Below are 22,659 nucleotides of genomic sequence, written 5' to 3'. Positions count from 1 at the left end.
CTAACCAGCTGAAGAGTAGCGACTTAAGCATCAAAACAGCCACAATAGCAGACATAGAAGCACTCCGCCAGTTCGCTAGGGACTAGGAACATCACATCGGCAACGGCGCCTCAGTACAGATCCCGACTTACGGCATATTAACACACGGCATACAAACCAGCTCCATAGACATAGACAACTTTACACAACTGAGCGACGAGCTGCTACAGGATAACAGACCATTTATCCCTACCGCAGAGATTAAATACATTAACTGGCTAACCCGGTCCACCTATACAAAGTCCACATCCACTATTATCGTGGAATTCTCCAAGGCGGAGGACGCCAACAAGATCATCAACGAGGGCCTCATCTGGCAAGGCGAAGTTTTCTAATGCGAACGATACAACAGACAGTACCGCCTAAGGCAATACTTCAGATATTATAAATATAGCCACATAAGAACCTAGTACAAGGCACCCCTAGTATACGGCTACTGCATACAAGAGTATATAACCCGAGAGTATCCCTCTAAGAACGACGCAGCCACGCCCCAGAAGTACGCCGTGTGTAACAGCAGCCACGAAGTATAGTACAGCCAGTACCTAGCCAGGACACAAGAAATAACCAGAATCAGGGAAGCCTATAAATCACAACCAAAGTACTACCCAGAGAATATCTCAATCACGACATCTACAGCAACTAAAAGTTAACCCCAAACGGCGATAAGGATCAGGCGACTAGTCCTAGAACCAGGCCAACCCCAAGGAGTACAGTCGAACCACAGTAGATCGCCTGTAAAGAAAGTACAGAAGAGAGCGAATCTATATAATCTAAGAAACAATAAGAATGTTAAAGACACAATCAGAGTCGCCTATAATAATACCAGGCCGAAGCGCATTATAGTATGACCCCGATAGGCTCTCGAAGCCATAGGCGGCAACATTCAGCTAATACACGATAGTAACAGAATAGAAATCATAGACGACAACGAATAATCATGCAAAACACACTCATAATACTACAGTACAATATTAGAAAATCAAAAGATACAGTAATAGCTATACTCCTCCGCGACCCCAGGATTAATAACTACAATATCCTTACTATCCAGGAACCATAGAAGAATCTATTCAGCGACACGACACACCACCCAGTTGTAACAACCAACGGGCACAGGTTGCGACATGCCCCCCCAGGGCAAGAAGGAAATGACCCCGCAAGTGACTAAGCAGGCACGCGCGGGCCGTGACAGCGATCACCCACACACACACACAAGTTTATTACGCCTGGTGGCCAGCGGGCCAATAAGGCACTGTCTGCTATGTACATGGTCTCTTCCTTCGGGATGCTCCACGTCTCAACAGCCCATACGTTCGATGCTCCTTCCGCCCTTGCGTTCCTGATTTCCTTCCTTCGCTGGTGTCTCGTGGGTTTATTTGTATTAGCAGGCAGGCTTGAAGGTGATTCTCCAAGTGTCCAGAGTCCTATCTACAGCGACTGAAGCGGCGCTTGCTGTTTGTGGCACGAGGTGGGGTTAGTGGGTGGGTGACGTGTTGGGCCCAGTTCTGGGGTCACGTATTGTCCAGTCGGCCTGTTGCCTTGGCGAACCGTATCGTAGCTCGGACTGCTTTCATGTCTGGTTTCCAGTCTGGTCCATCGGATGCCGTTTTTCCTCCGAGGTAGAAAGAGACATTGTATCTTTGCGTGTCTGTGTATTGAAGGATCTCAGTGCGTTGTGTTGTCCATAGCGCACATCTGAGGAGAAAGTGCTCCACCGTCTCTGTTGCTTGTCCGCATGCGCATTGGTCTGAGGGCACTGCCTTGATTCGAAAGAGAGACTCGTTCAGTCTCGACATGCCCGTTCTGAGTTGAGCGAGGGTGGTTGCCTCCATCCAAGTCCGTGTGTCGTATAGTTCTCTCGTGTGCTTGCCCGGAAGGGCCGTGTCAATCTTCTTGGAGTGTTTCCCGACATTGTCCGGCAGGCGCCTCTCCGGGCGTAGCTTTGTCTTAGCGGTGCCGAGGACCGTGGATCGCATCTTGGGGAATTGTTCTGGGGGCGTAGCGTCGAGTTGGCTTGCTTTCCTCGCTTCCTGTTTGGCCGCCTTCAACAGACCGTCCTCAAGACTCGTGGCGAGCCAGACGGCAGACACTGTGTTCCCATCTTCCCGCAGTCGTTCGGTGGCCTCGTAGATGCATCGCACGTACTCTTGCCCCGATTGTTGGCGGGGATTCCGGAGAGTCAGCACCGCCGCCTTGTTGCTCGTCGCGAGGATGACCTTTCGGTTGCTGAGTCTCGGTAAGAACCTCAGCGCATACGCTGCGGCTGCCAGTTCTCCCGAGAACGGGTTCTGTCCGGCCCTCGTGCCGAGAGTAAACGAGAACTTCTCAAGTCTCGAGCCTTCTTCTCCGGTCGTTGGGGTCTCGACAACACCACCCACGCCCACCAGGCCGTTCCGTGCGGAGCTGCTCACCGCGATGCGTACGGATCCATCGTGTCTGGCCTCAAACCAGCACTCCGCCTCACCATCGTCGGTGATGGTCTCGATGCGATCCGTCCAGGGCGCCAGCGTGAAGGGGTTGATGGTTTCCAGGTCTTCGGTCGGTACCTCCTTGAGTGCAGTGGCCAGCTCGTAAAACGGTGAGCGGTGAAATCGTCGGAATTTGCGCATTCGCTTGGTCAGTTTCCTGAGCGGGTTGGTCTCCGGCAGCGTGTGGAGGTCCGTCCAGAGCTTGATGAGCTTCCGCAGAAATCGTTCCTGGGGGCTGGCGATATGGGCCTCCGCTTCGGCCACGCTCGTGGCGACCGTTGCGAACGCTCCGATAATCGCCTGCGCCCCGACCCTCTGCACCCGATTGACTGCTGCCGCGACTCGATCTTTGCAGCGGTGTCTCCAGACGTTCGAGGCGTAGTCCACCACCGGGGCCACGGTGGCCGTGAACAGCTGCCGTGCCGTCGCCGGCGTCAAGCCTCTCAGTCGTTTCAGTTCCATCGCGGCCTCCAATCCCTTGGTTGCCGCCCTTGCAATGTGTTCCCTGTACCTGAGTCCGATGTCCATGATCACGCCGAGGATCTTGACGTGCTGCTTGGGTTCGACCGTCTGCCCCTTGATGGTGAAGGGTTCCGAGTCGGACCTTTTGGCCCACCGCGTGAAATGGATGACCGCCGTCTTGTCCGCTTCGAACGTTGCGCCGCTTCTCCTCTCCCAGTCCAGCGCCTTCTCGATGATCGCCTCAATCCCTTTGCGGTTGTCTTGCGTGGTTGGGCCAGCGACCCATGCTGTGAAGTCGTCGACGAAGGCGATGGCTCCCCCGTAACAGTCAATCTTCTGTTGCACGAGGTCCGCGTTGAAGAACAGAAAGAGAATCGGTGACAGTGGCGATCCTTGCGGTAGTCCGGCCTGAGGCAGGCTCCGAGCCTCTGACGTCTGGCCATTGACCTGAATTGTCGCAGTCCGATCCGAACAGAATGCTTCCACCCAGCGGAGCAGGACCTCGGGGATGCCCCTCGCCCTCATTCTCTGGATCAGTCTCTCCTTGCATACTCCATTGTAAGCCCCTTTCACGTCGAAGCTCACGAGGCTGACCACCCAACGATTCCTCCATGCTGCATAGATCTGTTCTTGCAGCAGCACCAGGGCGTGCTCCGCTGACCTCTGCTTGCGCGCTCCGAAATGGTTCGTGGGCAAAAGCCCGTGTGTTTCGACCGCATGGGAGATTCTCTCCGCAACGACAGACTCCAGCACCTTGCCGAGCGTGGCAAGTAGCGAGATGGGCCTCCACGCCTTCGCGATCGTGTAGTCCGCCTTGCCTGGCTTCTTGAGCGGAATGATCTTGGCGTGCCTCCACTGACTGGGCAGCACGCCTTCCTCCAGCGATGCGCTGAAGATCTCGAGCACCCTGTGTTTGACGGCTGGCCATACTTGCTTCCAGACCATGGCCGGCAGTCCGTCTTCGCCTGGCGCCTTCCATGACTTGGTCGCGAACAGTCGCCGTTCCACTTCCTCCATGGTGAGTTCCGGCATGGTGACAGGTGAGTCGCGTTGCGGTCTCTCGCCTTCCTCTTCGATGACCTCTGGTAGGGGCGGAAAGAAGATGGTCAGAAGTTCTTCGGCCTGCTCTGCGCCATTGGTGGTGTGCGTGCCATCGGCGCGCGCCAGCTGTGGGACCTTGCCGAATGCCGTCTCGTCGCCCGACTTCAGATACTTCGCCGCCTTCCAGATGTTGTCATTGTCCGCCAGAAAGTCGTTCCAGTGCGTCTTCTTCTGTTGTCGAATGGCATCGTGGTACTGCTTCGCCGCCGCCTTCGCCCTGTCTTCAAGCTCGGCGCCGATTCGTCCTCTTCGTCGCGCGGCCGTCGCTCGGTTTCGCCAGAAGGTGTGGATGCGTCGGAGTTGGGTCAAGTCGGACGTCCACCACCGTTTTGCGTATGGCGTTGGTTTGGCCTTCGGTACTAGAGCCTGTACCGCATCCTGCACTGTCGCCATGAGTCGATCTGTCCTCTCTTGTACTGTTCCTCCGGACGGGGCCCTCTCCAGTGCTGTTGCGATCCGCGTGTTAATCTCCTTCCATGGCGCGTTCTTGAACAGGAGCCTCTCCTGAGGCTTCGGTGCCGGCACCGATACGTCAAAGACAGTCTCGATGGCCTGGTGGTCCGACCCGTGATCTGTCTCGTGCACCTTGCACTTGACCACCGACGCGGCCAGCTCCTCCGACGCGAGGACGAGGTCGATGGTCGATTCGTCGTCGCCGCCTTGCCATGTTTTCGTACCCCTTGCAAGCATGCTGCAGAGGGAGAGTTCGCTCATCAGGTCGATGATGTCGTCTGCTTCGCCTTGTCTCACCGGCGATACGTCGTCTCCTCCCCATAGCTGGTCGTGGCGGTTGAAATCGCCAGCGATGACCACATCCACCACGTCCGCTGTGCCCCGCCTGGCATCCGCGATCACGTTCCGTAGGCGCTCGCACGTCTCCCGCAGCGCCCGAGGCTCCTGCCCCTGCACATAGACCGACACCACAAACACCCGTCGTCCTGGTAGCCGTATCAACGCCGCCGTCATATCCGGGGAATCAATCGGCACCTGTTCCGCCTCCAAGTCTTTCCTTATCCAAAGCATGCTTCGGATCGCCCATCGCCCTTCTGCAAATGTCCGGGGCACCATCTTTGTCCATTTGTGGTGTCCCATCGGGGTCGTCAGAAGCCTCCCCTTGATCAGCCGGGCCTGCGGTTCCTGGATGGCCAGCACCGCTGCATCCTGGATTTCCTCGTCGTTCATGAGGCTGTCGTGTACTTCGCCGCGTTTTCGAACATTGAGCTGGATCATCCGGAATGTGCTACTCATGTACAGATGGGTAGAGCTTCCTGCAGTTTCGGCTGAATGATGGGTGCGGGCCTCCGCAGGGAACGCATTTGAGGATGGTCTCGTGGCAGTCTCCGTGGTGGTGGCCCTCCTTGGCGCATCTCGCGCACACCTGGGGGTTAGTGCACTGGTAGGCTTTGTGGCCGTCTCCTATCCGCTGGCAGTTGTAGCACTGTTCGGGGCGGTCTCGATATTCAAAGACCGCCGTCTTCCCGGACTCTCCCCCCGCATACGCGTATCCATCCGTCAAGAGTCGTCGCGCGTCGGACGCCCTGGTGAGGTAGATCACCATGGACCCATGGGCCTTGTAGGTTTGTCTGTCGCTGAGCCAGCCTATCTTCGCAATTTGGACATCGTTCTCTCTGCCAATCGCCTCGGTCGCCCCGACGCGGATGTTGTTTGTCTCGTCCAGCACCGCCGTGCGGTTCACGTGGTCGACCTTGATGGGGTGGAGATCGTCTCGCAGCATTCGGGTTCCCCGGGGGAGCTTGACTTCGACTAGCCGCTTGATCGTTTTGTGTTCTTCCTCGTTTCTGCAGGCAATCCTGATCCGGGGCTTCTTCGGGTCCTTGATCACGGCAAGGCATCGCCAGTTGGGTCGGTCTTGCTCTGCCCTGACCTCGCCCTCTACTAGAGTGCGGATGGCGCCCGGTGTGATCTCTTCCGCTCGCTCATCGTCGGTCCTCGATGTGTCGATCGTGCAGTGGAGTAATTCGGTGGCGCTCGACGCTGTTGTGCGCTGGGCCGGGTTCGTTATGGCGGTGTCGGCTTGCGACGCGGACAGCGTTTGCGCGACTTCCGCGTAGGACAGGGGTCGGGGCTCCATGACGCGCGTCGCGATGGCTTCGAGTTGTTCGCGGCCCTGCTTCAGCTCCTCGCCCATCTGTCTCTTCGTGTCTTTCAGCTGTCGGGCCAGTTCGCGGATCATATCTTGCTGTCCTTCAATGATCTCTCTCTGATCCATCACGTCCTGTCTCAGTCCTTTGACCTCCAGTCGGAGCTGCCCCAGGAGCTCCAGCGCCATCTGCAGCATCGTCCGTCCATCTTGGCTGCCATTGTTTCTCCTCTCGGTCGGTCGGTCGGTGTCGTCGTCATTCGGTGTCGTCCGCGTCGCCGTTCGCGTGTTTCTCTTCGCTTTTTCGGTCCCCTCGGTCGGGTTTTTGTGGAGCTGTCGTGCCGCGTCTCTGACCTTGGTGGGTGGTCTCACCACCCGTCCGGATCGCCTCGTTGGAGGCGACGGAAAGGGGGCGTCGGGTTCCACCATGATCTCGGTCCCCATTGGCTCCGCCATGGCGGCAGCTAACGCGCCTCCACACCCACTTTCAAATAGAGAAACAACAACAGGTCGTTCAGCAAAGAGTTCAGTACATCGGGTCGCGGATCTTCGAATCAATATCTTCCCGGCAAAGTCTCGTATGTGCGATCACCCACGTGATCGTGAGAATCGCCATTATTCTCACGGTGGCAATCGTGATACTCACCATGATCACGGTGAGAGATCGTGAGAACATCCACCACGCCCGGTGACACGATCCGCTCAAGGAAGGAATGAACGAGTATAAGTAGGAGGGCATTTCTGGACTTGTAGATACATTTCTTTCCCACGACAGTGATCAATCTAAGTCTTACCTTGCTTCCATTGTAAGAGTGCGCAACGCCTTACGACACCCTCAGTGCTCAACCGCCACAACCTGAACTTCTGCTTACAGAAACCCCTACTCCTCTGACTGTTCCTCACTGGAAGAATAGCCAGGTCGTAACACCAGTAAAGGACCGGTTCTACCTCTACTATCCCGCTAGTAAGGGAGGATACCCTGCAAGGGTATACTTTTTCGTTAATAAGAGGCTCAACCATTCAAAGTAGTCTTTTCGTTAGAATAACAGAGATCTTTATAGTATTATTCTAATTACTAGAGGCAATCTAGAAACACACCTCACCGTATACAATATCTATCACCCGACTCAACAGGATATGGCCAGATCAAGAGCCCTATACCGGCTGAGAGCCACACTCGAGGACAATAGACACATAGAACAAATCGCAGTCGGGGACTTCAACCTACACCACGAGATCTAGGGAGGAAGCAATATCCGATCACCAGACATTAAAGCAAACAAACTAATCGAACTAATAGACGATTTCGACCTAACCAGCCAGCTACCCCCAGGAACAATTATATATAAATAAGGAGATCGTCACACAACTATCAACCTCTATCTCACCACTATAAGAGTCGCCAATATACTAATCAGATATAAGATAGAAGATAATATTAACTACAACTCAGACTATCTTCCTATCATTACTTCCCTCAACCTAGCAGTCATAACGCTATAACTATAAGAGAGGCGAAACTAGAAGGTAATCAACAAAGTCATATTCAAGGAGACTCTCAGACGCATACTTCCCAGCCTGAAAAGGCCCAGGATAAAGACAGGCCTCGACAGATACATCAAAGAAACAGTCCAAGCCATCTCCAATACCATAGAGCATAGAGTGCCCACTAAGATCCACTCACCAAGATCAAAAGAAGGGTAGAACGAGGAATACACCAGGATCCTAGCGAAAACTAAACAACTGAGACAAGCATACAGTCAGCAACAGACCAAGGAAAGTTAGGAAGAATATTACGCAGTAAGGAACTAAAAGAGTCGAGTCATCCAGAAGGCACTCAGGAAAATACATTACGAGAAAGTAGATGTTACGACCTGGCTATTCTTCCGGCGAGGAACAGTCAGAGGGGTAGGGGTTTACTGTAAGCAGAAGTTCAGGTTGTGGCGGTTGAGCACTGAGGGTGTCGTAAGGCGTTGCGCACTCTTACAATGGAAGCAAGGTAAGACTTAGATTGATCACTGTCGTGGGAAAGAAATGTATCTACAAGTCCAGAAATGCCCTCCTACTTATACTCGTTCATTCCTTCCTTGAGCGGATCGTGTCACCGGGCGTGGTGGATGTTCTCACGATCTCTCACCGTGATCATGGTGAGTATCTTGACTTGACTTGACTTGATTTCCTACACGGATGTGGCCGCTATCTTAGTCAGCGGCTATGCCCGGTAAGCGGGGTTTAGCCGACAGCCGACGCGCTCGAATGTGAATCCAAGTGCCCCACTTCGCCGAATGCCAAACCATTCGGCCAGCTGTCCCCAAATTTCCCGCTTCTGCTCTTCAACCTCTGTCTACATTTGGCTGTCACCCTCGTGTAGATCGCGGTTTCTACTAATCCAAACTACGTCTTAGGCTCTGTCGGGGCGCGATACCCCCTGTGCCGGTTCTGCGTACCTACAGTCTCCCCCCAGTGCTCAGCTTTGTCTGGGTTGCGACTCGATCCTGAATTGCCCAAGGATCTCGGTCTGTTCCATGAATCTGATGGCTTTTGCGGCTGCTTGGCGCTTGTTCAGCAAGGCCCGGAGGTCGTGTCGTCCTGGAATGGCTCCTAGTTCCTGGCGTCGGAGTTGTCGGAATCGGCGACATCGCAGCAGGACGTGCGACACCGTTTGTCGTCCTTCTCGGCAGGGGCAGTTGTCGTCCGTGATGTCCGGGACTCTTCGGTTGAAGAGGAACTTCTTGAGGCCGATCTTCTCAGTGCGCATCTGCACCAGGATGGCGCTCTGTCGCTTGATCAGCCCGTCGTGGAGTTGCAGGATCTTCTTGGTCGGCTTTGGTGTGTACCGGAAGGAGGTCCTGCCTCTCGTCTCCGACGTCCATTTAGTTTGCCATGCTCTGCTGGCTTCCTTGTGTGCCCATGTCTTGAGTGTCGATTGGAGGGAGTAGAGTTCCCCTGGCAGGTCTGCTGTCGGGCCTGTCTGCCCGTTTTCTCGCCAGCCGGTGGCTTCCTTTGCTGCTATGTCTGCGTCTTCATTTCCCTGGATTCCTGTGTGTGCTGGTATCCATCGGATTTCCGTCGGGAGGCCTTGGCTGTTGAGCTCCTGTATCCTTTGAGCTATGTCCCTGAGCAAGTATGCTCCTGTCTTGCCCTTGGGTCTGGCTGATGATCTGATGGCTGCTTGGTTGTCGGTATAGATCAGCAGCTTGCTCCTGTTGTTGCCTCTTGTCCTGTCCGCCTGGGCTACCTGGAGTGCCAGTATGATGCCTTGGAGTTCCCCGGCGTAGACCGTCGATGTTGTGTCTGCTCCCATGTATGCGGTCTCGGTCTCACCGGTCGTTGTGCAGACTGCTGCTGCGCCGATCCGGCCATTGATTCCGCTTCCGTCTGTGTAAACATGGATCGCGCCTGTCTCGCGCCGTTGTTGTCTCCGATGCTCCTCCTGGGCTGTTTCCATGTCATCTTCGATGTACACCTGTGGTCCCTGCCACCAGGGCGGGACGACAAAGGGTTCAATCTTTTCGTGCTGCCTGCCGTCCGGAGATGGCCTTTGCTGCAGTTCCTGTTTGATGGTTTCTCTGGGGCTTATCTTCTCCTTCCTTCTGTGTGGGGTGCTGGACGGCTGCGGGCTGGCCGTACCGCCTATTCTCCCAATTGAGAGTAGATTGTGTTTGCGGATTTGCTGTTCAATAGGGAGGAGGTGCATTTCGATGTCTAGTGCTGGTGATGACGTCGCCTTGAAGGCACCGCTCATTACCCTTGCAGCTCTGGCCTGTAGTCTCTCTAGTCGTTGCAGTGTTCGTTTGGTGTATCCTTTGCCTCCCCAGCTGGCCTTTGCTGGGTGGTGTGTCGTGTCGCTGAATGGGTTCTTCCACGGTTCCTGGATGGCGAGGATGTCGTAGTTATCGATCCTGGGGTCGCGGAGGAGCGTGGCCATCACCGTATCTTTCGATTTTCTAACATTGTACTGTAGTATTGTGAGCGTGTTTTGCGTGATCATTCGTTGTCGTCCACGATTTCCATTCTGTTGCTGTCGTGTGTCGGCTGAATGTTGCCGTCTATGGCTTCGAGAGCCCGTCGGGGTCGTACTATGATGCGGTTTCGGCCTGGCATCGTCGCAGGCGACTCTGATCAAGTCTTCGAAGGTTCTCATCCTTTTCTTGGATTGCATGGTTTCGCTCTCTTCTGTACTTTCTTCACAGGCGATCTGCTGCGGTTCGACGCGCTCCTTGGGGTTGGCCTGGTTCAGGACTGGTCGCCGATCCTTGTCGCCGTTCGGGGTTGACTTTCGGTTGCCGTGGATGTCGTGATCGAGATGTTCTCCGGGTGGTACTTTGGTCGTGATTTGTAGGCTTCCCTGATTCTGGTCATTTCTCGTGTCCTGGCCGGGCACTGGCCGTGCCATGCTTCGTGGCTGCCGTCACACACGGCGCACTTCCGGGGCGTGGCCGCGTCGTTCTTGGAGGGACACTCTCGGGTTGCATGCTCTTGCGCGCAGTAGCCGCATGCTAGGGGTGCCTTGCACTGGGTTCCTATGTGGCCATATTTATGACATCTGAAGCATTGCCTCAGGCGGCACTGTCTGTCGTATCGTTCGCATTGGAAAATTTCGCCTTGCCAGATGAGGCCCTCGTCGATGATCTTGTTGGCGTCCTCCGCCTTGGAGAATTCCACGACAATAGTGGATGCGGACTTCGTATGGGCGGACCGGGTCAGCCAGTCGATGTGTTTGATCTCCGCGGTAGGGATGAACGGTCTGTTGTCCTGTAGCAGCTCGTCGCTCAGTTGTGCAAAGTTGTCCATGTCCATGGAGCTGGTTCGTATGCCGTGTGCTAATATGCCGTAAGTCGGGATCCGTACCGAGGCGCCGTTGCCGATGCGATGTTCCCAGTCCCCAGCGAACTGGCGGAGCGCTTCCATGTCTGCTATCGTGGCTGTTTTGATGCTCAAGTCGCCACTCTTCAGCTGGTTAGCCGATGCTACCTTCAGTTTGTCAATGTTCTCGTTACTGCTCTGTTCAATGGCGCGGTCTACGTGGGCTTTGAGGCTGCGGGGGCCCATGGCTCTGAGGTTGGTGATGGTGATTGGGTCTCTGATGTTCACAATGATCTCACGCAGGGTCTGTACGTGGGACGTTCTGTGGTTCTGTGGGTTATGCATGCTAACTGCTAGTCCTCCCCTGGCGGCTACACTGGCATATGTGCGTGCGATGCTGCCTGGATTCATCGGTCCTAGTGTCTTCGCATCCCTGACCATCTTGAGAGTCATCTTGTTCGCCTCCAGTGCCTCCTTGGCGACGGCGTTGGCTGCCCTCGCGGCGGCTGTATTCTCCTTGATACCGGTGGTGTTCTGCTGCATTGACTTGTTTGTATTGTTTAGTTCTTCTCGGAGGTTGTTCGTGGCTCGGATAGCATTCTCGCTGGCGGTTTTGGTTTCGGTATGGAGGTTTGCAATCGCGTCGCGGATGTTCTCGAGGTCGGGAATGTTCTGCAACTTGGCGACGAGCGTCAGAGCCCCAATGAACGCAGCTCTGACTCTTTGAGGTTCGATAAGTTGTCCGTTTGCGCTGTCGATAGACTTCAGTGCTGCCTGTAGGTATCTGCTCAATTTCGTGGCGTGCTCTCGGAAGGGAGTTGGCCAGGGGTGTTCCTCGGGCCACGGGGTCGCCATGGTGCCGGCGTCGCTATGGGCTTCACGACGGGCAGCAGGCTATCCAATTGACCTTTTGGAGCGTGTTCTGGAGCTGTTGGTAGCTTCGGATTTCAAAAGTTTCGTTCTCGCTGGTGATGTTTTTTTTTCGTCCTGTCCCCACCCTACCCACATCGGTCTTATCCTTCAGAAGCGAAGCTACTGTCCCGTGACTTCCGCAACGCACGGCCGGGGCCTTGCACCTCAAGCACGGCAATCGCAAGGGTAGGTTGGTTGTCTTGACTCGACTCATGCGAGCGCTTTTCGGCCCTGCCCGTTTCTTCATCTGCCGACGCTCACGTTGGCCAAGGGTTTTCGTCCAAAGGCTCCCAACCTGACCTTACCTTATCCTGCAGGCTACGGTCCATCAAACCTGCTGCCGAGATTATGAGCTGCTCTCGTTGGTCGTCATGTTCCATGTCCAACAACTCTCTGTTGCTCAATGCGATCGACGAGCACTCCGTGCCCTCCAACAACCGCCATCTCCGGCGGGGTGGCCTGGGTTAAGCGACTTGTCATGGTCTGTCACAACCGTCTCCAGGCCTGTTCAATCTCCAGCAGTCCGATGTGCGGATATGGCCGCTTGGATGCTCCCGGCATGTATTTCCGTGTGACGTGAGGCCATCTACCGAGCACTCTTTCCCACCCGTTGGTCGCATCCTAGTGTTCTCAACGGCCCGAGTCGGCTTCCACAGGTCCGATCAGAAACACCGTACCAACGGGGGACCCAGGGCAAGGGGTCAACGGTGAGCCGTCTCTTCTCTGGTCGCCCGGTTGACAGCAGCAATCCAGCTCGGAATATTCGACCTCGATTGGCCATCTAGGTTTCTGATCACCACCTGCACAGCATCAGGCGCATGTAGCTTGGTTCAAACCCTCGCAGTGCGCACCAGGGACTTCTCAGCACCATGGCTCACATGCTGGCCGTCTGCTTCGTCGCCTTCGCCAGGGTGGCGTTCGGTCAGTTTGAGGGGTGGATTGGGGATCAAGTCAATGCTTCGATGTGTCTATGGGCGCAACCAAGAGGTATGTCTTGTTGTGACGACTGAGTCTTCCGGTGACACGTCGCTCATCTTCCGCATAGCTGGCGTTGTCAGAGACACACTATACCTCGACGGTGGCTTTCTGTACTGGAGCCAAGGGCTTTCGAATGGTGAATATGGAGCCCCAGAACAACAAGGTCGGTGGCGTTATCTCTTTACCGTCATGCTCATGCTGATGATCATCTTGCGCTGATGGCCGGCTAGAAAACCCCCTCGGCCTCATGTATACTCTCAACTTCAGCCGCCCGTTCCAGTCGTCTGACAACTTGACGGCGCTCTTCGGGACGATATCCAAAGCCCGCGGCGGTATTGGCAATGCCAACAACGACGCACCCAACTATTATGACGGAGCCATGTTCGTGAACGACGCTCAACTGTCGCTCTACGGAGGCTTGGTCAAGAAGACAGATGCCTTCCCATCCCCTCGCGCGGATGATGCCCTGACCTACCAGGCTTACCAATACGGCTCTGTGAGGGATCAGTTCGAACCAGGCTTCGTCTCAAACACCCTTCCGGGTGGTATGACGCGGTACGTCGCCTACGGTGGAGCAGTCAGCGCACCGTCCGAGAATATGGCATGGTACTACGGTGGACTTCGAGCACCAAACTGGGGGCCAGTGTTTCAACGAAATATAAACCTCACCGAGAACGCTCTCAACAGCTCGGATACCCTTCTCACTCTGGACATGGCGATCCAGACAGACCCTGTGTGGACGAACAATACCTTGCCGGGCGGGGTCAAGAGCCGGGCGAACCCTGAGGTGGTCTGGGTTCCCGTGGGTGAACAGGGCATCCTGGTGGTTATCGGAGGAGTCGTCTACCCGGACTGGTTGACAAGCGCCCGCCAGTCGGAGAATCCAACCCAGAGCGTATGTATTTACGGCCTCCATCCACAAGGTAAAGCTAACAGGTACATAGAGGGTGGAAGGCGACGAGTTCATGAGTACGATAGAAGTTTACGATATCGCCAACAACACCTGGTACAGGCAAGCCACCTCGGAGGGCCCGACAGCACGCACGCGAGCATGTGCCGTGGTGGCTTCAACGCAAGACCGCTCCAGCTTCAACATTTATTACTATGGAGGCTATCCCGGCGTGGACCCCAAGGTGGAGATGAACGATGAGGTCTGGGTCCTGTCCCTGCCTTCCTTTACCTGGACCATGCTCAGTGAGGGTAGGCCGGGTTACGGTCGGAACGGGCATAAATGCTTTATGCCCTATCCCGACCAGATGATGGTCATTGGCGGAATGACCTCCGAGGCTGGCGATAACCTCGAGTGCCTTGCTGGTCTCATCCAGATCTACAACCTCACCAGTGGCCAGTGGATGGACGGCTACGACCCGGAGAGGTACGCTGATTACGGTGTCCCCACCGTCGTCAGGGACGTCATCGGCGGCAGTGCGGCAGGAGGAGCTACCTTGACGACTCCGAGCCCGTCAGGGTGGTCAGACGACAATCTGGCTGACATCTTCATGACGCCATACCCGACGTCGAAGATTCAAACCTGGTATCCCTACCCTAGAGTGACCGAGGTCAACCAACCGACAATTGAGCCAGGGGGCGATGGAAAGAACGCCAGTGACGATTCCCGGGGTGGCAGCGGCCTGCCAGAATGGGTCGGCCCAACTCTGGGTGTTGTCCTGGGGCTGGTCTCCCTCGGTGCGTTCCTCGTCGGCTTCTGCCTCTGGCGCAGGCGTACGCTTCGCAAGCAGGGGGCCCGCACCGACTATAACGGCACCCGTATCCTCTCCTGGATCAGGGGCCAGCCGACCGAAGATAAAGCTCCCACCCTCACTACGGTAGGAGAGATGCCCTCCAACGCTGATGCCGCAGTGGGACACCCAGCACGCTCTCCTTCCGTCCCAACTCTGCCTTTCGTATCACAGTCCGAAATGATGGACACCACAATTGCAGAGCTACCTGGTCTATCTCTCCCTCCCAAAATCAGCATCAGCAGACTAACACCCACCCCGTAGATACTTCAATGCCCCCTGAGCTCTCTGATACGGGCCTCACCCCCATGGAGGTCATTGACAAGCACACGCATTTCGGCAACTCATCGTACCCCACGTCCATCCAACCGACATACCACTATAGCTCCGTCTCGGATACCGATTTTTTGTCCGCCTCTCGTTCATCGGGCGTCCTTGGCCGCTACTCCCTCGCCGACTCTCCAACCTGTGGCGTCGTCAGCCCTGTTGGCGCTTCCGACCCGGCCGTCGGAATGAGGGATCGCGTATTGTCCGGTATCTCCGGCATGAGCGACCGCAACACTGGCCATCTCCGCCAGATCAGCGAAGTCACCGTCAGTGCACATTTGACTCTTCCTGCAACAGCTCACGCCAACTTCAGCAAGCGCTTTATGAAATCTTGCGCAAGTAGTCCACTCTAGAACTCTAGGGTAGGTCTCGATCAGTTTATATGAGTTGCTTGAGCCATCTGATGAGGCGGGAATCGCCAACATCAGCAGAGCTTCCCCGAGTCAGTCGACAAAACCCAAAGACGATCCTCACCAATCCGCCCAATAATCTGCATGATCAATCACCAACGGCAGCAATCGCACATGACCAGGCTGCAGCTGAAGCCACGCAATCTCGAGAGAGAGTCATGATTCAGCCTAGTGGATCGGCAACCCATATCGTCCCGTCCCGCCAAGATCGCCAACCGGATGGCAGGCTGTTGGCCCACTATGCGACCGCCTGGAGCGCCTCCAAGCTGAACCTCGTATCCCGCCTCGTTTGGCTCTGGCTCTGAGGGATGTTTTCATCGGCGAGCTCGGCATCTGAGAGCAGCCAGTCCTAAAAATCTTTAGAAATCAGGCCGGAAGACTCAAATTCGGATGGCCACAACTGGTTGTTCACCTGGAACGATTGGCTGTGCAGTCGTCCAGGCTACTGTTCTCCAGGGATGTTTCCGGTAAGCGCTCAAAGCACCGTGCCGGGGCCGCTCCCGATGGACCTACAGGCCTGATCCCGTCATGGTTGCCGTTGATCTGGGGCCAACAGAGCAGCCAATTAAAAAGAAAGTTATTGTGCGAGTGTTCCAAAGTGACAACGGCGCAGGGCGACTTGCGGTGCGTCTTTGAGTAGTCAGCATCAGTTGATTTTCTCAACAGACACAGCTCAATTGAGCCCAACGAGGAAGGACGGGCATCCCGACATGATGCTGGCGACGATGTCCGCTTCACAAAGTGCTGCCGGACATTCGATATGCGCCCACCATTGGTCATTTTGATTTCATGGCTCTGCGCGATTGGCAGTCTTGCGTCAACGTGCCTCTGCTGAACTGTCCGCTCAGTTGCGCCGTGCAACAAAGGCTTCAGCCGGCGTCGTGGTTTCACGGACGTCCGGCGGTGCCCCCACGTGTGGACCTGCATTCAGGTCCGCCGGCCTCTCCACGGGCATCCGAGCAGCTCTATTGCGATTGAGTCGGTGACGATTTGAAAATCGATATTTAATTGATAGTGAACGGCTTCACCGATGCTTCGTTAACCCTCATCACACTCGGCAGCCTGATTCATCGCCACCACTTTGACGCCATCAGCACCAATATTGCAGCACTCCATAACACGCAGCTTTACCACGCTGATTCCCTCACCATCGAATTGCCTGGCATCACCTCTACCGTCGAACCCGGTTTCTACAACCGCATCCCTGGACCCCTAGGTCTGGCCTCCGCCTCGCTGGAGGGCAAGGTCGCACTTTTCACCGGTGCCGGTAAGGCCGTTTACCTTCGCCATGCCCAACACTAGCACCCCTAACAAGGAACAGGTCGTGGTATAGGCCGCGAGATGGCCTTGGAGCTCGGCCGCCGTGGCGCCAAAGTCATCGTGAACTACGCCAACTCCTCCGAGTCAGCCGAGGAGGTCGTAGCTGCCATCAAGAAGTCCGGCTCCGACGCCGTCGCCATCAAGGCCAACGTCTCCGTCGTGGACGAGATTGTCTCCCTCTTCGAGCAGGGTGTGAAGGCCTGGGGCAAGCTCGACATTGTCTGCTCGAACAGCGGCGTCGTTTCCTTCGGACACGTCAAGGACGTCACGCCCGAGGAGTTCGACCGTGTCTTCAACATTAACACGAGGGGCCAGTTCTTCGTCGCCCGCGAGGCATACAAGCACCTCGAGGAGGGAGGACGCCTGATTCTCGTGGGTTCCATCACCGGTCAGGCCAAGGCCGTGCCGAAACACGCCGTCTACTCGGGCTCCAAGGGTACTATTGAGACATTCGTCCGCTGCATGGCCATCGGTATGTTCTCGCTGTCAACGCCTCTCAGACTTCCATACATCTTCCCAAGACCAGCTGGCAAATGCTGACTCGGATAGACTTTGGGGACAAGAAGATTACGGTTAACGCCGTCGCGCCTGGAGGCATCAAGACGGACATGTACCATGCCGTGTGCCGCGAATACATCCCTGGCGGGGCCACCCTTTCCGACGACGAAGTCGACGAGTACGCCGCCGGCTGGTCCCCAGTTCATCGTGTCGGCCTGCCCATCGATATTGCCCGCGTTGTTTGCTTCCTCGCCTCCCAGGACGGCGCATGGATCAATGGCAAGGTCCTCGGTATCGATGGCGCCGCGTGCATGTGAAAAGGCGCCTGCGCCGTAGACAACTTCACTGTCCGTAGAATATGAATGTCAATAGATTTCATGTTGAGCAAGTAATACATCCGGACCATTCCGGGCATAGTAATCTATTGCTGTGAGAATGCCGAAAAGTCAGGTCCATGTGGCTGGTGAATAACGATGGTCCATAAGCCGTGACACATCCTCTCTTCAGCTGCTATAGCCGCAGTCGATTCTATCCGGTAGAGGCAGGCAAACTCCTCTCGATAACGGCAGCAGACGAAACAACAAGCGCCTTGCTGCCGAGCCTGGCTCACGCGGAAGTCGTCACGCCCAACATCATACATGTTACATATGATGGACTACTTACCCATTTTTTTCCCAACCAAGTCCTCCAGCGTTAGGAAGACTTTCTGGTACTCCGATGTTACATGCCCTGTTTCGGACCAATACTACTGATGTTACTCACCTACTGTCAGGCAAAACTCACCTCAGAAACAGACCGGACTATCACTTCTCCCGTTCAGGCCTATTCCTCCTCCACTAAAAGCCGGGGATGTCCTCGACACCAGAAGTCACTGCCTTAGCACCTTGCGACGGAATCGATGGTTACCGAGACTGGATGCGAGCTGGTTCTACGTCATTAAGGGCAAGTATAAAGCCTTGTGTTAGCTAACTAGCTAGTTACAGGAAGGAAAAGAGCAAGGCCAAGGACACGAGGCCACATGTCAGTTCCTCTTGATAGAACCCTTGAAAGCTTCACAACATCCAACCCTTCCCACGCTGATCCCCAGGAAGCATTGGCTACGGCACCTCTGCATCAGTTGGTTGATGGCGGTTGACCGTACCGATTGGCCCGTGGCATTCTTCAGCCTTCACTCCCACCTTCTGACTTAGTTCCAGCTGCACGGCACAACGATGTCCGTGTTGGCCTTGATGTAGTCCGGGTTTGATATTCCGTTCATGCCCGCCAGTGATCCCGATGTCGTGCAGAAGTCGTATGCGATATCCTTCAATTCGTCGCCAGACACGATGTGGTACCAGCCGTTGCTACTCTTCTGGTCTTTTAGGCAGTCGCGCTGTTTGCCAGCGTTCCATCTGCAAGGCACCTTGATTTTGGTGTTGACCATGTTATCTGTGATCGTGCTGATATGGTTCCATTCCGTGAGGACGTTTGTTGAAGTGCAAAAATCGGCCGCAACGGCGTTAAAGTTGTCGCCTCTTCTGATGATGTACCACCCTTCACCCTTCCCGGTATGACTGCATGTCCTTCGGTAGGCAGCTGCGGGGCCTAGGAAGGCTGTGAAGAGCACGAAAACGTCGGGCCGCATTGTAATGCGAGATTGCAAGTTGAGTTTTAGTAGTGGGAGAGAACCTGAGTCTGGTACTGAAGCCGGGAGAATACACAGATGTTCTGAATGATTGTTACGACGCGGGCGTGTTCGACTTCTTATGTAGTTTGGGCGGCCATCTAAAGACACGGGCAAATTGTCTGACATGTTTCTCGTGTCCCAGAAGCTTTACTCATATTCTGGCCACGCGTCACGAGTGATGGTAATCCCTGAGATGCCATCAATTACAACGCGGCTTTGCCCGAGACAACCAGAAACCTTCCGACAACACCGAAGCGGGGCCTTAACTTCGATAAGACACGACCTCGGCAAATCTTTGGTGGGAAGTGACGGTCCTTTGACGATTCTGGAGTTACGGCATGGGTGCATGAGTCAAGACTATAACATCGTCGTTGAGCTCCCAAATGAATCCTCTTTGTATCGGTCATTTGCGGATCTGAAATTACTTTCTTCGTTCTCCACATCCACGGATGTCAGTGCCGAGCGTGGCCTTGGTGCATGCTGGGAGACTCCTTCAGAAAGTCTACGAATACCATCGGTCTCTGACAGCACCAGGCTTTGTGAACCATGAGTGCATCTCATCGAAGTCAAAGAATTCGACAATACGCATCCGGAAGGCTCTTTGTGCTCTCAAAGTCGTTTTATGCTGAGCTCCACCGGAATCTTACCTTCGAACCATGATCGTCTCTCTTCAATTTAGGTTTTGTGAATTGCTAATAATAACCATACGATCAATCGAAAGTCCGTGTCTGAGGGTGTTCAGCTCATGATAGCTCAAGAGTATATACCCTTGTCCCCTGGTGATGAGCCGAAGAAGGTTTGTGAATGACAAGGAGCCTTGAGCTTCCCGAAATCACACTTTGGCCACGTGTGCAGAGAGTCGACGTAGTCCACAGATCAGTCTTATGTGACATTCCAATTGAATCTAGACTCAGGATTACAATAGTGACTCCCTAGTCGTCTAACTTACCTCAACGGCCCCGAACTCTTCTACTTCTTGTCCGAATACGCGTATATTAGGCGACCTCTCATGGTGGTAATCTACTTTGACTCTTTTCAAGTAGTTGAACGCAGAAAGAACCCTCCAGCAAGGTCCGTACGCGGAAGATAAGTTTAGGCCATTATTCAAGACTGATATAATCTTAAGGCCCTGATCGTCTCGACCTTTTGGCACCAAAAGTTCATCCACCTGCATGAAAAGTGGCCCGTGCCCATGACGCTTTACCCAATTTAATAGGCGTTTTACACCAAATAAACGGTAGGGCAATATTTGGTGAAATGCTGCATCATGAATGTACCACGCTAGCAGGGGCCCCTGTTCCATTTAGACCTTCCCTGAATAGGAAGGGATTTACGACTTGATGCCAAATGTTCAGAGCACTGTTTTGGTGCCGCCTCCGGTGAGCACACTGGATGCTGCTTGAAAGAGCAGTAGGACGAAGCAGCAGACCTTCTCGTGGTGTCCGGTGTCAGTAGGGATGGCGGGTGTGGTGCGGCGTGTCGCGCGCAGTCGATTCCCGCGGTTGTGTGGTGCTGTGAAAACTTTTCACAGCCCCCCCGAACCTACAAACGGACCACGCGATAACGACCACCGCATCACCCACGCTTTTTCGAAGCCAACAAGCTGCGCGAGGGATACTGGCGTAAGAAAACCATCCGACTTGACATTGGCTGACGTCGATGAAGAGACAGGACACCCTCCAATCCAACCGGCTCTGAGATCAGGAGGCGGACGAGTCGAGCATCATGAGGCATCGGCGCGTCTCCCGGCGAGGGCTCGGAACAAGCCTACGTGCTCTGTCGATCGTAATGGAAGTTGTTAAGACCGAGGGGCCGGCTTCGGTGTTAGCAGACCTGTTAAGCTTCGTGCACAAGACAAGCGGCCGGACCGATCCCGACGACACAGCGCACCGCGATCGAATATCATATGGCGGATATGGGTTGGGTTAGTGGACGGAGTGCGGGTAACCGTGCCGGCGTGGCGGCTACCGGGCGTCTCTGATCTGCAAGACATGGTCGGCCGCGTTTCGGAGACGACTCGCGGTAACGGGAAGCTGGTCCTGGGGTCGCGCCCAGGGTTGCCGGTGGGCCGTAGCGCCGTGGTCGTGACCAGAAGGCAGTGGGGGAGGAGCGTTCCCAGTTCGTACCTGGGCCGTGACGCAGACGTGGTATCGCCGGTTTACCGGATGCGCTCCCAGCTCTGTTGGGCCGTCATGGAACATGGCATCGTCCGCGTTTCCGGTATGCCCCTAGCTCGTACCTAGGCAGTCTCGCGTTGACGTGGTATCGCCAGCGTGGTGGCCCCTACACTTGAGACCTGCGGAGACGACACGGTGGCTCGGGAGGACGGATGCGCATGTCGGTCGGCTTAGAGGCGGGTTGCCGTTGCGGCTGGCTTAAGGTGCAAACTCGGACGACACGACCGCAAGCCTGTGGCGAGCACGGGGCGGCACCGTCTCGGCCTTGCCCGGGGCCGGGACACTCCTGTGGGAAGGTCTCTGAATGGAGCATGAGGCTTACGGGGTCGTTAAGGCGTAGCCACGGCCGGCCGGGCGGCTTCCCGGAAGGAGTGGGTTGTTTGGGGCAGCTTCACACGATTCAAGTCGCCGCTGCAGCTAATCGCTGCGGCGCACAATGATGATGATTGTATTTAACGCCAGGATATCCTTAAGAGGCAAAAGGCGCCCGCACCGGCTGTCGCCTCAAAGTGTCTAGGTCTACATAATGCTAACATCGCGAATGCGAATTATGTCATACCAGGCATCTCCAGGTCTAGGGGCAGGTTGTTCGTGTGTTGTGGGGTCTGGCCTTGTTAGGATTTAGGGCCATGGGGCGGAGGGGGATTATCATCCTAGTAGTCCTGAGGTTCCCTATTTACTCAGTAGGACTGAGTATCTAGTAGAACCGATCGTGCTGTAATGTGGGAGGGGTTTTATAGGTTTAGTGTGTGTTGGGGGAATCTTGTAGTCGTTTCTCTTAGTGCCTTTTGCAGATGCTATCGAAGAAGGACGTCTCCTTAATCCTCTTGACGAAGCTTGGCCAGTCTAGGCCTAGCTGAGAGTTAATATATTCATGGCGTCCGAACCATAGTTAGGGCAGATGCTATCTCCCGTTTGCCTTTCGGTAGTCGAGGGGATGGGTAGGGGACTTTCTTTTTCCATATGTGTAGAGCAGTTAGGCATCTTCGTAGTTGAATCTCTCATAGTATGCCGCAAAGTCGCTGTATCCAGTGTGGGCAGCTAGGATCCAGTAGAGTTCCTTCCTTATTAGGGAGGTAAGCTCCTCCATGGGGGATAGCTGGGCCTTGAGTTTGAGGCCGTTGTAGCTCTTGGGTTGGTTTTTAAGCCACTAGGCCTAGAAGGTATAGCGGTAGCCTTTCCGGATATACCGCTTCACGTAACTAAAGGTTGGGAGACAGTCTTGTGGAGGGGGGTGTTACGACCTGGCTATTCTTCCAGTGAGGAACAGTCAGAGGGGTAGGGGTTTACTGTAAGCAGAAGTTCAGGTTGTGGCGGTTGAGCACTGAGGGTGTCGTAAGGCGTTGCGCACTCTTACAATGGAAGCAAGGTAAGGCTTAGATTGATCACTGTCGTGAGAAAGAATGTATCTACAAGTCCAGGAATGTCCCTCCTTATATGTCCGACTTGCATATGCCTTGTGTGGTCATGTTGGATGGCTCACTCCTATGTTGGTCGTGATCCTGTTCTCTGGATCACCATGATGTCGCGAGTGACTTGACTTGACTTGACTTGATTTCCTACACGGATGTGGCCGCTATCTTAGTCAGCGGCTATGCCCGGTAAGCGGGGTTTAGCCGACAGCCGACGCGCTCGAATGTGAATCCAAGTGC

At 55.0% G+C, this 22,659-nt stretch overlaps 3 protein-coding genes across 3 annotated transcripts; 2 read left to right on the top strand and 1 right to left on the bottom strand.

Moving 5' to 3' along the window:
* Positions 1 to 12,761: 12,761 nt before the first annotated feature.
* VDAG_05182 (kelch repeat protein) lies at positions 12,762 to 15,289 on the top strand (the record flags this gene model as incomplete). The annotated part of the gene is made up of 6 exons (XM_009654918.1): positions 12,762 to 12,879; positions 12,938 to 13,033; positions 13,101 to 13,765; positions 13,815 to 14,696; positions 14,731 to 14,782; positions 14,874 to 15,289. 6 exons carry the CDS (start codon positions 12,762 to 12,764, stop codon positions 15,287 to 15,289), a joined length of 2,229 nt encoding a protein of 742 aa, XP_009653213.1.
* An 846-nt stretch (positions 15,290 to 16,135) lies between these two features.
* VDAG_05181 (tetrahydroxynaphthalene reductase) lies at positions 16,136 to 17,481 on the top strand (the record flags this gene model as incomplete). Its single annotated transcript, XM_009654917.1, has 3 exons — positions 16,136 to 16,259; positions 16,680 to 17,138; positions 17,216 to 17,481. 3 exons carry the CDS (start codon positions 16,136 to 16,138, stop codon positions 17,479 to 17,481), a joined length of 849 nt encoding a protein of 282 aa, XP_009653212.1.
* A 619-nt stretch (positions 17,482 to 18,100) lies between these two features.
* Positions 18,101 to 18,938, bottom strand: VDAG_05180 (uncharacterized protein). Its single transcript, XM_009654916.1, has one exon. The coding sequence runs from the start codon at positions 18,786 to 18,788 to the stop codon at positions 18,351 to 18,353; it is 438 nt and encodes a 145-aa protein (XP_009653211.1). The 5' UTR covers positions 18,789 to 18,938; the 3' UTR covers positions 18,101 to 18,350.
* Positions 18,939 to 22,659: the final 3,721 nt, after the last annotated feature.

This window comes from Verticillium dahliae, genomic scaffold, assembly GCF_000150675.1.
Source record: "Verticillium dahliae VdLs.17 supercont1.9 genomic scaffold, whole genome shotgun sequence".
In the NCBI taxonomy this organism is placed as follows: Eukaryota; Fungi; Ascomycota; class Sordariomycetes; order Glomerellales; family Plectosphaerellaceae; genus Verticillium; species Verticillium dahliae.
Note: the sequence above shows the minus strand (reverse complement) of the source record. Positions and strands in the feature narration are given on the sequence as shown.

Coding starts and splice junctions, on each gene's coding strand:
- VDAG_05180 (XM_009654916.1), bottom strand. CDS start 18,788: ATGCGGCCCGACGTTTTCGTGCTCTTCACAGCCTTCCTAGGCCCCGCA.